Here is a 16,954-nt window from a genome sequence, read left to right on the forward strand (position 1 = left end):
CTTCAAAGCGGCCTGGTACTTGTGGTCACTTTGAAAGGCATGAATAACACTGACCAAACCAAACTGACCGCGGTTCATTTTGTCCTGGCCGAAAGGGCGAGTCCCAAATGCCAGGAATTAACGCTCTGCCCAATTCTGTTTTTCTTTCCTCTGCACATCTGCGACGCTGGGAGGTTTTGTCTGGAGAGATAATGGTGAGAGTAGTGACGGGAGGAAGAGGAGGAGGCGCTACAGAGGCAGAGAGCCGAGGAGATGGAGTGGCGCAGAAGAAAAAGAAAGACGAGGAGCTGAGTGCCCATAAACCAAATAAACCCACCAGAAATGAAAAATGACATTCCTGAGAGACAGAAGTGGTGGAACAGAGCGAGGACTGTCATCAGAGAGAGAAGGCCGGGATGACAGATGGACTGCAGGGAGGACGGGCGGAGATGGATGGAGAGTGGACAGAAAATAAGAGTGTGTGTGTGTGTGTGTGTGTGTGTGTGTGTGTGTGTGTGTGTGTGTGTGTGTGTGAGTGTGCGCGCGCGCGCGTACACACAGCTGCAGAGGGTGAACTCAGACCTCATCATCTCCGGTGGAACCACCAAATAAACAGAACAAAGTTATTTTCAATTTCTCCCTCTGTCTCACACGGACACATAAACTGAGACTGAGATAAATAACATGATGAGTCCTGACAGAGAGGAGGGCAACTTTCCTCCTCCTCCTCCTCCTCCTCCTCCTCCTCCTCCTCCTCCTCTCTGTCCACAGCAGTGAAGAGCCAGGCAGGCGTGTCTTTATCTTTTTACAGGATAATTACCAAGAAATGTCCGGTTCACTGCTGCTGAGTCTGTGGGCTGCTGTCAGGCTCGGCGAGAAACAAGAGAAACAAAATGACATCTGTTCAGATCCATACAGGAATGTTAAACGTGTGCACATGTTGACAAAAGTAGGTTACGTTTGTCACTGCATGTTTATAACTGTAATCGAATCTGAGACTTAAAACGTGTCTGATGAAACATGCAATATCTGAACAAGGGAAAGAAGAAAAGGACGCTCAGGAAAATAAACTAAAAAAGAAGAAATTTTCATCTTCCACGTACGGATTGGTTCGATTTACACCTCACTGGGCTGGATTTGATTTGAAGAAAAAAAAAGACAGATTATGGCACACAGAAGCACAACCTGCTGTATCTGTGTAACCAAAACAGGTAACGATGGAACAACTGGAATAATGTCGGAGGAAACAAAGAAACCGAGATCAAACTAGAGTCAGCTGAGGGCCGTTCACTCGATGGAGCGCACCGGTGTCGTGTCAAAATCTGTTCCCTCATTAATACACGTCTCCTCTGACTGCTGGGACTTCAACAGTCATAACTAATCCTGCCCACTTATTAACTTAACTGGTGTTTAAATCTGCATTTTCATACCGCTGACATCAGGTTTTTTTAAAGTAAAAATGGGATTCTTGTGTTTGTTTTTTTGGTTCGGACCGTTGAGACGAGCGGAGGGGAAAATGAAAAGTTGTCCATTTTAGTTTTACTCTGACATTTTCTTACATTTTCCAAGTTTACAAATTTGTTGATTTTGTATAATACAAACTGTACAAACTAAAAAAAAAAAAAAAAAAAAAAGATTTCATTTATTTTCAAAGAAGATCAAGAAACATGTTAACACACACACACACGTTCAGACTTTCTGTAAAGAATCAAAGACAAGATTCAGTTTTTACTGCAAGCATATTTTTAATACAAAAACAGAACAAAAATTGTTTATAATTTTAGTTTTTTGTTTTACTTTTACACAATTGACTCCTAGTAACGCCCCTCCATGTTCTCATCATCACACTGAGAGTAGCACAGCATCAAAAGGTGGCGGACTCGTCTCCCGCGCCCCGAGTCCAGACTCCCTCAGAGAGACAATAAATAAATAAAAATCACCTTAAGATGTCTTCTTTCTTAGTTTTTCATAAACTTCATCTCTTACACGGAGATAAACACAGAGACAACTCGCCCCGTCAGCGACAGGACATTTGAAAAAAAGCCTAGAAGAAGAGACGCTGGGGGAGGGACATGAGGGAGGAAGCCCGCTCTCATTGGTCCGCTCTGCCCAGGTCTCCTGTCATTCATATTTGTAGTTCTCTCTACACATGAAGGGCAAACCCCTTTGGTCATGGTCTGGGAATTGTAGTCATTAGCAAAAGAGAAAAAAATGAACAAACAAGGCTGCCACTAGAATCAGCGACCTAGTGAATAATGTTACAATGAAGTAGAAACACACTTTACACACACACATGGTGTCGAAGAGCGGAGCGGACATTTCCTTGGTACAAAAATCACAATTTTCTTTAACCATAATACTAAAATCACTCTCCGCGACGTGTGATATGACATGAAACTGAAAAATAAATAGATTCTTCTTTCAAGCTAGATAACAAAAGTACAACTGGATTATAAATTAACCAGAACACAACGAGAAGAGAAAACAAAATGACATTCGCAAATTAAACATTTTTTGCATACAGTGACTCAAGTTGATGACCTTTTATTGTTTCCTGTAACAAAGACACACATGATACACACCACGTCTTGTGTGTGTGTGTGTGTGTGAGAGAGAGAGAGTTGCTGGGTTGCTTAGGGCAACACAGTGTAGACATTAAGGTGGAACTGCAGAGGAAGAGACAATTAGTGCATGCTGGTTGTCGAACTCGGCGAACACGGTCATTAACATCGGGTTAGGTTACGCATGTCGTATATTGTCAGTAATGTGCTGTTAGTTGAGTGTGTCACCGTAAAAATAGTCCTCTCTATTGCCAGTTTGTGATTTCTGTGTGTCGGATTGTTACGCCGGCATGTGACAAAACCACACCGCCCTTTGCTGAAATGCACACACGGGGCCGATCTGAGCGTTCCAGCGGTCGGGAGGAGTCTGCTCTGCGGTGTGTGAGTGTGTGAGAGTTTGCCCTCAGCTGCAGCAGCACCACCACCGCCACCGTCACCACCACCGATCCTCCGAGTCTGAGGTTAAGCCGGTGTGTGTGTGTCGGACAGCGTTTCCTGCCTCCCTGGCTCTCCACACACACAGATCTGCTGAGGTGACGTTTTTGTTTTTTTTTTAACTTTTTCCCGCCGACCAGTCAGGAGGAAGCGACATGGCAGTCGTTGCATATTTCTTTTTAAACTCATCGCTGAGGCATCTGGCCCGCAGGCCAAAATAATAACCCACAATTCTTTCTCTTTTGTCCTGAATGTCATGTGAGCTTTTTTGTTTGTTTGTGTAGCTGCGGTGGTGGTGTTGGTGTGTCGCACCCCTTCCCCCGCCTCTTGTTAAAGTGTGTGTGTCTGTGTGTCGGTGTGGTATAAAGCAGTTTAAAGACTTTCTGTCGCTCTGTCTGAAGAGTGTAACACAAAGTAAGGCAGCATCACGTCAAGTCCGGTGGGGTTTGGGTTCCGCGCTGGTGGGAACTGTTGAAGACGAAGCAGAAGACTGGAAGGCAAAATGTGGGTCGCTTCTTAAAGGGCAAAAGTCGGTTTGGACCCCACGGACTCTGGCCTGGACTGCCAGACCAGAACTCTGCTCGTCCTGTGCATGTCTTCAGTCTGGGGAAAGAGTGAGAGGGAGATTCACTCATCCTCATCCTTTCCCCTGGAAAATGTCAGTCATAGTGCACAAATTCTCCCTCAGAATGAAGAGCTGGTACACACAAAATGGCCGTCGATAGCGGCCCACCGTCTGTGGCTGGTGTTATTTCTTCGCAGACCCGGTGGTCTTTGGGCTGGGGGCCTTTTTGGAGATGGTGGGGATCTTGGAGGGTTTGGCCCCGCTGCCGGGCCGCCGCGGGGTGTCCGAGGCGTCGGAGCAGACGGAGCGAGCGTCTTGCAGCTCTGATGCGTCGGAGGCATCGCTGCCGCGCCGACTGCTGGCTCTGCTGCCCGCCCGGCTGCCGGCTCGGCTGGTCGGACCGCTGACGGTGGATCCCCCTCGCTTTGGATCTGAACGGAGGAGAGAGGAGGAGGGAGGAGAGTCGGAATGAGCGAGTACACCATTATCTCTATCAACTACATTATTTGTAAATTTATTTTCTGGAGGTCTAATCGAAAGTGTTTCTCTCGGGAGTTTATGACTTGAGATCTGGTGAAAAAAGGTTTTCCCAGGATAATCTCTGAAAGTCCATTCCTTCTTCCTTTTTCAAGGCTCATATTACTTTTTTGAAACCCAATCTGACCTTATAAAAACATTTTTTCTTCTTTTGCCAAAACTTTTTTCCCCACATTCAGTTTCTCACAAATAAAAAGACAAAAAAATCTCTCAGGTTCAAACGTAGAAAAAAACAACTTTTTTTTTCCCCTGGAGGAAAAAACATTCTCCACTGAAATCGTTTTCAATTTCGATTCATTCTCAGCTCCACTTTGTGCTCAGCTCTTTTTAGCAAATGTTAGTCCGTAACATGTCAACCTGCGAAGATGAACGTGGCTAATTTTATACCTGCTGAAAATCAGCATGTTAGAATTGTGATTCGCGAGTAGATGATTTAAGTATTCTGCTCAAATCATCACTATGCCTACAAAAACAGACAATTATCGTTTAAAATGATCCTACATAAAATACACAAATTAGAAAAGTGTCTGTCGTCTCACCAGTTCGTGAAGGTTTGCTAGTTCCTCCGTTCTCTCCGGTTAGTGATCCTCGGCTCGAGTGGAACGTCGGCCTCTTTAGTTTGGAGCCCGACGCCGCCCCCTGCAGGAGCACACAGGAGACATCAGCAGAAGATAACTCGACTGTGGAGCCGAGCTGATTACTGATCAGCATCACGTCAGATACACACTCACATTTTAAACACTACAGGATCATATTACTGCTAATGTCCTGCTCAGAACAAAGATCCATGACAAGACGAGTTGAAACTGTTTCGTTTTGTCACAAATCTTTGGTCTGAACTGGACTTGAACAGAGAAACATCACACACACATGAACACTGGACGAAAACAGACCGACAATGAAAGATCTCACGACAAATGAAAACTGCAGACACACACAGGTTTGTACAAATGATTAATAGAACTGTGTGACTGGGAGATTTTCGTTGTATGTTAATCAACTTTACAAATGAAGAGTTAAGACGGCTTCAACTAATGATTATTTGATTGTTTTGATCATTGAGCAAGCTGATCAACATCCAAACATCCAGTTCATTCAGAAAATATATTAATTGAGAAGTGATAATTCTGTTCACTGACCTTTTCTAATTGTCCTAATATAAATATATCAATTAAAGCCATTTTAATTGATTACACAATGGTAAATCAAAATGCTCGGCAATTAATTTATTATCAGTCAATTCATTAACCAACTGTTACAACTCTGCATTAAAGAGGTGATACGATTCATAGAATATAAAAAAAACAAAAGAAAATGAAAGTGAAATTTTTTAAAACTGATTTATTAAACTGCTTTAAAGATTTTGCCGGATTTAACTTTCTCTCCAGCTCTTTGTGTTAATACAACACATCTTTATCTTTCTTGTGAAATTAAACCTCACATCTTCAAACTGTCATGTTTCCGCTTGTAGCTCGATCACATCATGTTTCTTCTCAGAGGTCAGAAAACGACCCTGAGAGATGATGTCATCTTTAACTCAAACATGAAAACCACTGAAGTTTCAATGTTTTCACATGACAGCAGGACTGTGTGTGTGTGTGTGTAGCACCCAGGAGTGTGCGTTAGTGCATCAGCGCGCTCAGTGGGGTGGGGGTCGGGTGGGACAGGGAGGTGGGTGGGTGGGGTGAGTGTGTTACCTCGTGCCCAGGAGTGACGTGGCCGAGATCTGGGCAGCAGTGGCACTTGGTTGGCGTTGGAGTTTTACTGTGTGCCAGCCAGGGCTTGGCATAGTCACGCGAGTGAGTATGGGTGGACTGAAGGGAGGAAGGGAAGGAAGGAAGGAAGGAAGGGTGGAGGAAGAGGAGAGCAAAGCAGCGGAAGAGAGCGAATGTAGGAGGGAGGGAGGGAGTTATGGAGGGATGAGGAGGATGGCGGGGCAGCGCAGCGCAGCGTGTTTTTGTGTAACAGCAGCATGATTTCATTTTTTTTTTTTTTTTTTTTTTTTAAAACCAACAAAGCAGGGAGGACATTTTTGAAGCCGGGTTAGCGGGGTTTGAATGACAGGAACGAGGGGAAAAGGCAAAAAGATGGAAGACAAAACAAAGAAACAAGAACAAAAAATAAAATTTCACAGTTAAGGATGTGGTGATTTTTGACAGCAAACAACAGGAGGATGACAACAACATGTGCAACACAAACCCATTAAAACACACAAACACACACACAAAGAGTCACTCATGTGCATTCAGTCTCTCTCTCACACACACTGACAGCAATGCTTCATAACAGTAATCAGATGATAAATGAGAAACATCACTAACGTTGGATGACAACAGTGATAACAATGAGCAGGTCGACCTGACAGCGTCACTGCCTCCAACACACAACAGATGGTGAATGTGACAGATTAGTTCATTCAGGTTTGTGTGGTTGTGTGTGTGTGCTCAGTGATATGATACTTCTGAGACTTAAAATATGAGCAGAAGAAGAAACGTCACCTCCTGATACAAGCTGTAACTCTCACCCATCATGTCTTATTAGGACCAACCAGTCCAACGTTATCTTGTCCTTTGTCTTGTCTGAATATGTTGGAGGTTGGTTGCGTTTTGTTAAACTGCCATGATTAATAGACTCTCACCATCAGCTATCATTGATGAATGGACACGAAGAAACCTAAAAATAAACCTGGTATAACAGGATTTAAGACATCTAACTCCATTTTCGATGAGTTAAATTAAATGAGTGTTAAAAACACTCTGGAGTCAGCTCTCACCCTGGATGATGCGGAGGCCGTCGGTGTGGCGGGGGCGGAGGGGGCGGAGGGTAGCGAGGCGCCGCTGTGGGAGGCCGAGGAGGAGGAGCGGGTGGGCGAGGCGTTGCGGGAGCCCGGTTTGGAGCGTCGACCTCGGGAGCGGAAGGCGGCCAGACCCTGAGAGGCTCCTTCAGGAAGGATGAACTTTTCCCTCAACTCCAGGTTGGTGCGACCGCGAGCTGAAGAGAAACAGAGAGAGCAAGAAACAAATGAGCCGGTGCGTTTGTGTCGGCTCACAGCTTTCCTCCATCAGGGGGCGGCAGAGGCAGCGAGCAGGGTGAGGAGGAGAGTCAGTGCTTCCTTTGGCTGCAGACATCAGAGTCCGTGCATGTTTCGCTTGAGAGTGCACGTGAGCAGGGGAGGCAGGTGTTTGGGGGGGCGGGGTTTATGGGTAAAGGGGTTCATGGGTTCAGGAAGTCGTAAGTGCACTTTGGTTGAGTTGTTTTTTTAAGGGAAGAGGTAAGTGAGAGTGTTTGATCTGAGTGCAAAAGTAAATTCATCTATTCATCGATACGCAACGAAAGACAGAAGGTCGTCCACGTGTGGAAACGTTTAGGAGAGACATCGTCATCGCTGCAGGTGAATTCTCCAACCAGCTCCACAAGTTATTCTCCTTTCACATATCAGCTTGCTCATTGCCAATTTAAAAAGTTGCCGACAAAGTGCTTATCATACCTTTAAAGGAACAGTTCAACATTTTGGGAAATAAGCTTATTGGCTTTTGCACCACAAGTAGCAACAGCGACTGCTCAAGAAATATGACAGCACACAACCGGCTGGCAAGAGAGCGAAGAAAGAAAGAAAACCTCAATCTCAATCCCAAAGACATTTGTAACGACCCTAATGAGTAAAAAACTCCAGCCTCAGAACAGAAACTTACCAAACAGTATGTTGTTTAGCAACTTTCAACCAACAACATTTCACACAGACTCTTGACTTTATAGGCTCGTCAAGGCTCCACACAAAAGAGGAATGTGTCTCTAAATTTCTATTGCAGATGTAGTTTTTACTCCTTAAAGTGAAACCGACAACTTTTCACTCCCTACTGTTACCAAGTGGCAGTTTTGTCGGCGCTGCAGTCATTTAAACAACCAGTTATTTTAGTTTATTTGTATTTTTTACTCTGAATGTCTGGACTGCCAGTCGCACCTCAGTTTCCTTGGAAAAAAAAAAAGAAAAAAGTCTATTGTCAGTTTCAGTAGTCATTGACTACCTCGCTAAAAAGGTTTTAATTTCTGATATTAATTGCTGTAGATGGAGTTTGTCTTGCTTCATTTTCACTCTTCATGAATGCTGATAAAAGCTGGTGGAAAAGAGGCAAGCTCAGGCATGACCTCAGCTCTCAATAAGCACATTTCCCAAAATGTCGAACCATTCCTTTAAGCAATGGCAAGATGTCTCCAGATGTGAAAAATGTCATTTCACTGAGGGACGCTCACACTCTCATTGCGTATTTGCTTTACAACATCTGAGGGGTGGTGGGAGCAAAAGCACAGCCTCTCTTCTCTCGTTTTTCAACAAACTCTCCCAGTTGAACTTATTTTCACTTCTTGCTGCGAAGTTGCATCTCAGCTCTGCTGCGTATACACAGTTCGTGTATAAATACATGTGGGGGGTCATGCCTGGTTTATGCTTAGCGGGAGAGAGCCCAGAGATTCAGGGTTTCTCCCTTCTTCAAAAGACACTCAGCGGCATTCTCGGACAAAAAGTAGTGCAGCAGCCCGAGCAGACAACAACAAGCCTGGAGAAGCCAGCCACAAAGAGAGAGAGAGAGAGAGAGAGTATAACAGAATGGTTGAAAAGGAACAAAAAAAATACACAAAAGAACCAGAGAAGAGAGCTAGGACAGACAGATTTACAGATTTAGAGGAAGCATGGAGGATAAACAAAGTGACAGGAGTGAAAATAGTGTAAAAAGAGTCAAGAGAAGAAGGCTACAGCTAGCCGTAGCAGCAGTGCAACTCCTGGCCTCATGGCCCTCGTCCCTAGCATCCCAACAGCAAGGCCAGTCAATTAAACGGGTGCACCCTGCAATTACGTCCCCCTTCAACGCCAGCCAGCCAGGTGCACCCTGTAATTGTGTCTCCCACCAACCAGCCATCACATTTAGAGGAGCTGCGTTGGAAGCGAGCGATATTAGAAACCCAGGCTGGCCACGCCCAGGTCGTAAGACACTCACTGTCTCTTTACACTTCAGTTACAAGAACGTTAACTTCTTCATTTGAGCTTAAACTAAAAAAAAAAAAAACAACTTTAAAAAAGATAAATTTGTAAGCAGTGTTCATTGTAACATGAAAACACGACAGGAAGAGTTGAACGTTTTATACATTATGTATTCTTTCCTGCTGAGCTTCTCCACCCACATTTCTACTATTAGCTCACCTTGTAAAATCCATATCTAAAAAAAAAAATAATAAAGCAACATATATAGACCAGGGGTTGGCCAAATCCTGCTTTGTTGTGAGTGAGGAAAGCATGACGCAAACATGTGGCACACAGACAAGACTGACATCAATGCCTAAACACACAAACCTGACCGCAGTTAGAACACACACGTATATATACTGTATATATAGACACAAAGAGGACAGCTGTGGTTAAAGATGGAGACTGACAGCTGGATGGACGGACGGGTGGATGGAGAGTGAAAGAGATGGAGTGACAGAGAAGCAGAGAGAGAGAAGTGTAGATACCTCGGCAGCAGAAATAGCCAGGAGTGACTGTCACTAAGAGACACAAGAGACAATGTGAAATAACAGCATGCTCATGGTGGAATGAAGAGTCACACACACACACACACACACACACACACACCCACACACCCACAGAAAGATCTTCTTGGAAACACACTCGTGCACACACACAGGCACTCTTGAAAATCAGTCCTCCAACACACTTAAACAGACCATAAAAACACACACACTGCCAACCAATGGGGGTCCAGACGGGTCTCAGCGACCCCTGAAATGTGTTTTAAAAAACAGGTCAGGATATCGGAGCTTGCGTGAGTGGCGACAGCCGAAGGGGGAGGGAGGTCAGGAGAGAGCAGAACAGTGGGGAGACATAACATTAGTCAGGTGATCACAGTCAGCAAGGCACAGCAACAAGGCCAAACCAACAAACCATAGAAGAAGAAGAAGAAGAAGAAGAAGAAGGAAAGATGGAAGATAATGACAAAGAGAAGAACAAAAAAGAAGAAATCTGGAGGAGAGAGTCCAGGAGAGAGACAGAGAGAGAGAGAGGAAAAACAGACGGGGCGGAGAAAAGACAGGCAGTTAGGAGATAGAGGAGAAGTCCAACCTATACGAGATGAGATGGAGCTACTGGAATCGGAGCGGAGAATCTTAAGTCCTGGATGTTGCACTGAGGAAAGAGAAAAAGGGGGGGAGGGAGGGAGGAGGAGAGGGGGAGGAAGAGGGAGAGAACTGAGGACCATGCACCATGCAATACTACTGTTTTATACTTGAGAAAGAATGAAAAAAATTAAAACAGGACAGAGGCCGAGAAGAGTGAAAGAATCGGCCGTGGATATACAGAAATAAGACGTGTGACGAGATAAAGATGATGGACTCGTTGAGGACTGACAGAAGACGGGCTCGGAGGGGACAGAGTGATTTTGGGAGCAAGAGATGGAGAGAGAAACAAAAAAACACCGACCCGAGTGAGAAGAGGCAGCGTTTCACTGCATCACCTGCTGACAGACAACTCGACAAACTTGAGTCAGTCTCCTCGGTTTGTGTTTTCCATCACTGTGCTGCTCTGATCTGTGTGCCGTCACTCACTTCTGCTTAGTGGTGTAAATGTCAGGAGCTCGGTGCAGGAGGTGTGTTCACTTTCAGAAACAGTTGTGTGAGAGTATGTTTTGTGTTTGTGCCAGAGCCCGCAGATACTAATGTCTGATTTATATCTGACTTATATATTACAATTAAAACTGATCCTGACATGGCAACATCAAATAAGTTTTTCAGACAAGACACCAGCAACTCACCTGAAAGTGTTGCAGATTTTTTGCTCTTCACTTTTCTTAATAGCTTGAAACTAACCCTAACACTAAGCTTACACTTGTGACTTGATATTTATTGGCCACATTTTTTTTTTTTATCTCAGTTTTATTCTCAGTTTCTCTTCACTCACTGTCATAAATTATAAAGAAAAGCAGCAAATCATTAAATTTAAGAAGCTGGAACAGACATTTTTGCTTGAAAAATGAATTGATGAATTACCAAATAGTTGGAGAATAGTTTTCTTCCAATCAAGTAACCAACTGATGTGATTATCACTTGATTCACTGCAGTATAAAAATGTCAATGAACCATCAAATTAACTGATGAATCAATGATAAATTCACACAAATGATTTAGTCTTTGATGACATGTTATTTTAATAATATAAGATATAAAATACAGTTTTTCCCACATCATGTACTTAGTACTAATATTTATTATTGTTCTGTATGTACTTTTGCTCTTTCTTCCTTTCAAAAAGTTTTATACATAAACATTTGTTACACAAATTTAATTTTTTTTTTTTTTTAAGTATTTTTTTGGCCTTTCCTGGCTTTATTTGATAGTACAGCTGAAGGATTAGACAGGAAACAGGGTAAGAGGCGGGGAGTGACACGCAGCAGAGGGACCCGGGCCGGGAGTCGAACCCGGGTCCGCTGCAGAGCCTCGGCAGATGAGTCGTGCGCGCTACCGACTGAGCTATGCGGCGCCCCCACCAATTTAATTTTTAGTGAAGTTTATCATTTTAAAAGTTTAAAAATTAAAAATCCATTATCGGTCGGGCTCTAGCACATGCATGTGAAAGAAGGCAGACAGATGAGAAAGAAGGTATGATTGTGTGTGTGTGTTCTGTGCTTGTGTGTTTAAATGACCGTGTGTGTGTGTGTGTGTGTGTGCATGGGATTACACGTCACTCACCTCTGCATGGATCATTTTTAACCAGGAACTCGTCCAGAGCCATCCAACCACCTCCGACTCTCACCATCACAGTGCTACGCAGAATCCTCACCAGACGCAGCTGCTGAGAGTCGCCGAACTGAGGAGGTGAACGACAAAATAAAGGAGGAGGAGACGAAGAGAAAAGAGGAGGAAGGAGAAAAATTAGGACAAAAGGGGTGAGAGGAGAGAGAAGAGAGTGAGGGAATAGATAAAGTCAGAGAGTAAAATAATAATTCATATATTGATTGATTATTTTTAAATCATTCATATTATCACACTGAGCAGCTCATCTACCAAATTTGAATAGATGATCTTTTCTACTCCATGCAACGACAGAAAAACCATGCACTGAAAGAACTAAAGAGAAACCCAGCCACCCGAGTAAGAATCACTGGTATTTTTATTTATTTTTTATTTTCAGTCTTTAACTTCTCAGAAATTGTGCAAACCGCGCAGCAAAGCAGAACTCCAAAGCGATACCAGCGCAGAAGGAATTTTTCTAGATTTCTCTCCAAGCAGCTTGATTCGCTTCCCAGCTTCAGTCCAAAAGCACACTATATATCACCTAACCACTAATTACCACTTCAGCCATGTCACTGTCGCCTGCTTCACATTGTGCAATTTGTCACGCTCAACACCAAACAAATCACAGCAGGAACATAACTGGAGGGTGAAACCTGCTTACACGTTGCAAAGCCACAATGGAGTGCTTCTTCTTTTGAGTCTTTTTTTAAATAATTGTTTAACGTTGAATTCCAGCAACAATAAAACTCCTTTTTGTTCTTTCTTTTTTTTTTTTTTTTGAGTGTTCAAAAGCAGAGAGGACGGCCCTCCATTGGTGGGGCAATCAGGAAGCAGATTTCACACATCTGATCACAGCAGCCACAGTCACTTTACCTGGTTTCCGAGGAAGAACTACAATAAATCCAGAAGACACGGAGCACGGGAACACAAGGAGAAAGAAACAGAGCAAGAGTGAAACAACATATACTGATAACTGAGGTCTGTAAGGTATGAATGGAACCATTTAAATGTGTACAGGATCTTCAAAAAAGCTGGTTCTAAAACAGTTAAATGCCAGTGTGTGTTTCTGTTTTATGCAGAATTAGTGGTGTAAGCAAAAAAAAGACACGGTGGACACGGATGGCTGTGGATGTTATGGCAGCGATGATGGTAAGATGGAGGTGAAGACAGAGAAGAAAAGTGAAGCCAGACACAAACATGAGCCAGAAGACAAACACAAGACAGACAAAAACAAACTGGTGTACTATTAGTATCCCCAGTGTCCTGCAGTCAGACACTAGATATCATTACCCAGTGAGTAATGATGGCGTGGACACATACTGTAGCAGTGGTAGTGATGCGTGATCCAGTAAGTGCTGCTGAAAGCTGTCAGAACTGTGTTTATGACCGTTGTAAAATACTGCATATTTACACACAGACTGCTGGGTTAGGAATGTTTATAACCGCTGCAACTCCTGAAGGTTTTAAACAACTTTAATAATCCTGCAAAGTGACGAATTAAAACCTACTTCAGTAGTATCTTATGATGATTTGTAACATTTTGTTAGTATTTTTGTAGGCTTCATTTCTGCCATGTTGTATCTTAAATTCAGTCTCTATATTATCAAGTCATCATCATCAGCAGTTGTTATTTGACAGATTTTATAACAAGAGACACTGTCAGGTCGTAGATATTTTTGCAAAAATAATGACATTTTACTCTCTAACTTCAAGACCATTAATTAATTTCAGTCTTTGTCATTATTTATCCTTTCTGGTGACGAAAACGTGAACAAATAACTGAATGTGAGCATCATTCCAGAGTCATTCATTACCTGAGTATGTTGATATTATCAGTTTAGTTTGAATTAAAGTACTTTAAACTCATTAAGTCTTCCTCTTTGACAGCCAGCAGCACAGTGTGCCTCTATGCAGTCACATTTACATGGTTATATTAATGTTTTTGGTGATGAAAAAGAAGGCTCAGCTGACGATCCTGGAGGCCTGTGAGATGTTACATCAATGCTTCCATGACATGTGATGACATGTTATGATACAGACAGTTAACACACTTATAAATACATCATGAGGGTCATGATGTGAGATGGAAGTGAAGTTAATTGGTGCCTGCTGGACAAGTGAAGACACAGCCAGTTAATAATAAACCGTCCATTAATGAAAACTGGGTCAAACAGTATTTGCAAAGTAAAGGAAAGTTTGTATTTGGTTTATGTTGCTTCACACTGACTTACTAAAAGTAGAGAACAAAATCTATGGACATTATTGATCAGGAATTAAATTTTAGCCACAAAATAGTCAAACTCTTGACTTTGGTTTGAAATGTAGTGTTTAAAACATAGGTTTAGGTGATGTACTGTTGACTTAAGTGTCAATCACAGCAAACTACACTAAATTACTATTGTATGTGATGACTCTTGGTGTAAGAAATAGGTAACAATCATTTGCAAATCCTCTTTGACCCAGTTCTTCTGACAAGTAGACATCCACAATATGCAATCAACATTAACTTTCTTTTTCTTAACAATATCTTAAATACACATTACAGTGTTTTCTACAAATAATGTCTTTGTTAAACTCAACAAAAGACGGAGCTGAACTCACCCGGTATTTGTTCTCGCCTATCTGCTCCACTTGAAACCTCTTGGCACATTTACACTGAGCCACCTGGCGAGTCACCTGCACACAAACAAACAAACAACATGTCAGTGAATTCTTATTGTTATGTTATTATTATGACCATACGTATTTTCATAACTCCATATCTACCTCGTCCTCAATCTTATCAGCGTCAGTTGTGGGTCTGTAGGCGTCCTTGTTGGGGTGCAGAGCAGCAACAAATTCATAGTAATCGATGTAACCGTCTCCGTCTCTGTCAAAGATGTCTGCCACTGCTGTCATCTCCAGCTTACTGGTGGGAAACTCTGCAACGACGGGAAGTCATGCATCATTTAACACATTAATACATTTAAAAACAGGTAATTTCATGACCAAACATTTTGTCACCCATAACCTACTTGATGCCAGGATGCCGTCGATAAACTCCTGCCGAGTGATCTTTCCGTCTTGGTCCTTGTCGATGCGTCTGAAGAAGTCCATGACACGAGACTTCTTGTGGTTCATCCAGCGCATGTACTTCTTCCTCCACACATCGAAGTCAAAGTTGGCAAACTCTTTGAGCTGGAAATCAATAAAGCAGAGGAGAATGTGTAGTGTTAGAAACCATGTGAGTCTGAAGTTTCAGAATAATGTCGGGTTGAGTTGAAAAGGACGATACCTCTTCCAGTCTGTCCAGACCATCGTTGAGTTTGCGCTGGCGGTCAAGAGCCAGCAGCCAAACCTGCTGCCACCTGGCACAGAGCTGGTTGAGTCGTGGGTTTCCTCCAGGGACCTGCATGGCAGCCTGCTGCTGCTGCTGTTGCTGGTGTTTACCTGAAGAGGAAACACAGAGTTAACAAATACTGTCACTGTTGAGAAATCTGTTTCCAACACATGCACTCATGCATCATAAAAAAGAGTGGAAAGGATAATATTTGTCCACTGAAAGGTAAACACAGGTGACTTACGGGCTCCTCTCCTCTCAGCCAGGCTGCTGGGAGCCTCCGCTGGTTTTCTCTTGTAGGTCTTCGTCACTTTATCGACATCTGGCTGTTTCCTCGTCATTTCCTCCATAAACATCTGACAACAACAAACACCAGCAGTGAGTAAGCAGTGATGGACAACAACTGTTAATGGACAGAACAAACACAGGCAGGTTTGCATCAAAATACCCCAAAATATGTTTGGGTGTTTAGTTTAGTGAATGAAGCCCACCTGGTGTTCTGTGATGAGTGTTTTGAGTTGAGGAATGTCCTGAGGAAGCGGCTCTTGGTCTCTCTGGATCAATGTGGTCTCAGACCACTGTAGCCATGACAACAGCTCCTCCAGCAGGTTGGCGTTGTTCAGCACCTCGGTCAGAGCTGTCTCCAGTCGCTGCTCGTGCTGTTTGGCCCACGTCAGCACCTGTAGAGAAAAGGTGTGGATTAATATAAGACACTTCTTTCTTGTTTTCTTCCCTTATTAACATATGTTCTTGGTTTAATAAAGTTAAGAAATTTAGGTCTACCCAAAACCCAAAAGTTAAAATGATAAAAGATAAAATTATCAACACTATTTAACCTAAGATGCTAAACAATTATATAGGAAGTATCTAACTGATTCTCAGCCTCACCGCCACCCTCCCTTCCTCACCTCCTCGAAGCGTGCCCTGATGATGGTGATCCAGTGTTTGATGGTGGTGATGGAGTCTGGGTGACAAACAGTCAGGATGCCCTCTCCCATGCCAGCAGCCTTGTTGACATCTGCTCTCTTCTCCTCCACGGTGCCCATGAAGTCACGATGTGTGTGCAGCAGAGCCTGCAGAGTTTCTGCCTCTTCGGGAAGGACACCGCGGAAACGAAGCGTCTGCTCTGCCTCGGAGAGCCACTCCAGAAGCACCTGCACTGCCGTACGAAACTCCTCCGCCTGATGATAGAAAGAAGAACAGGATAGGTCTTTATTAAAGCCCTGTGCATCATTTGTTGACAAAGTTTGATGTTTAAGGAAATATTAAACTTTACAACGTCAGTTCAGCTTTTTGTCTGACCTGTTTGAGAGCCAGTTGGAGGCGAGTTTGCTTTGTGACCGACAAGGCGCACACTGTATCCCAGCGGTTGCTGAGCTCCTGAAGCTGAACTTTGACCCACGCTGTGTCATCGCGGCCAGTATCCATCAGGTCCCGAGCTGAGCGCTTCAGAGCCTGAACGCTGCTGGTTCTCTTACCGAGCTCCTTTTGGAAAGCCTGCAGGATTAAACAATAGACATTAAATAAAACAAGTACACTGCAGTTATGGGCGGTGAAAAGGTATTAATCGTCTTCTCACACAGTTCTGTTTAGTGTACACACCTTATGTGAGTCCATGAGGTTGGACACCAGATCCAGGTCACCATGGACGGGCTGGTCTTCAGCCAGCTGGGGCTCTACCCGGTACAACCAGTCCACCAGGGCCTGGAGAGCCTCTGCAAACTGTCCTGAGAACAGCAGAGCCTCCTCTAGCTTGTGTTGTCTGGAGAGGAGAAGACA

At 43.5% G+C, this 16,954-nt stretch overlaps 1 protein-coding gene and 1 long non-coding RNA gene across 25 annotated transcripts in view; one reads left to right on the forward strand and one right to left on the reverse strand.

The window, feature by feature from the left end:
* Positions 1-1,704: 1,704 nt before the first annotated feature.
* Positions 1,705-16,954, reverse strand: part of macf1a (microtubule actin crosslinking factor 1a) — a 218,798-nt gene continuing 203,548 nt past the window's right edge. For 13 of the 24 annotated variants that reach the window (XM_037092894.1, XM_037092903.1, XM_037092892.1 and 10 more), the window contains 16 exons: positions 16,778-16,937; positions 16,478-16,672; positions 16,084-16,356; positions 15,667-15,855; positions 15,420-15,531; positions 15,131-15,285; positions 14,871-15,033; positions 14,623-14,777; positions 14,458-14,532; positions 12,730-12,747; positions 11,812-11,929; positions 10,190-10,252; positions 6,851-7,068; positions 5,775-5,891; positions 4,617-4,716; positions 1,705-3,971 (listed from right to left, as the gene is read on the reverse strand). In XM_037092894.1, coding sequence (XP_036948789.1) covers positions 3,724-3,971; positions 4,617-4,716; positions 5,775-5,891; positions 6,851-7,068; positions 10,190-10,252; positions 11,812-11,929; positions 12,730-12,747; positions 14,458-14,532; positions 14,623-14,777; positions 14,871-15,033; positions 15,131-15,285; positions 15,420-15,531; positions 15,667-15,855; positions 16,084-16,356; positions 16,478-16,672; positions 16,778-16,937 — 2,359 coding nt within the window. In that variant the 3' untranslated portion in view covers positions 1,705-3,723. The remainder of the gene's footprint in view (positions 3,972-4,616; positions 4,717-5,774; positions 5,892-6,850; positions 7,069-10,189; positions 10,253-11,811; positions 11,930-12,729; positions 12,748-14,457; positions 14,533-14,622; positions 14,778-14,870; positions 15,034-15,130; positions 15,286-15,419; positions 15,532-15,666; positions 15,856-16,083; positions 16,357-16,477; positions 16,673-16,777; positions 16,938-16,954) is intronic. The other 11 variants (XM_037092904.1, XM_037092905.1, XM_037092885.1 and 8 more) reach the window with 6 other exon arrangements.
* On the forward strand, positions 11,873-14,451 carry LOC119016719. Its single transcript, XR_005074244.1, has 3 exons — positions 11,873-12,008; positions 12,639-12,843; positions 12,936-14,451. It is a non-coding gene; the product is annotated as an uncharacterized LOC119016719 (long non-coding RNA).

This window comes from Acanthopagrus latus, chromosome 3 (genome assembly GCF_904848185.1).
Source record: "Acanthopagrus latus isolate v.2019 chromosome 3, fAcaLat1.1, whole genome shotgun sequence".
Classification (NCBI taxonomy): Eukaryota; Metazoa; Chordata; class Actinopteri; order Spariformes; family Sparidae; genus Acanthopagrus; species Acanthopagrus latus.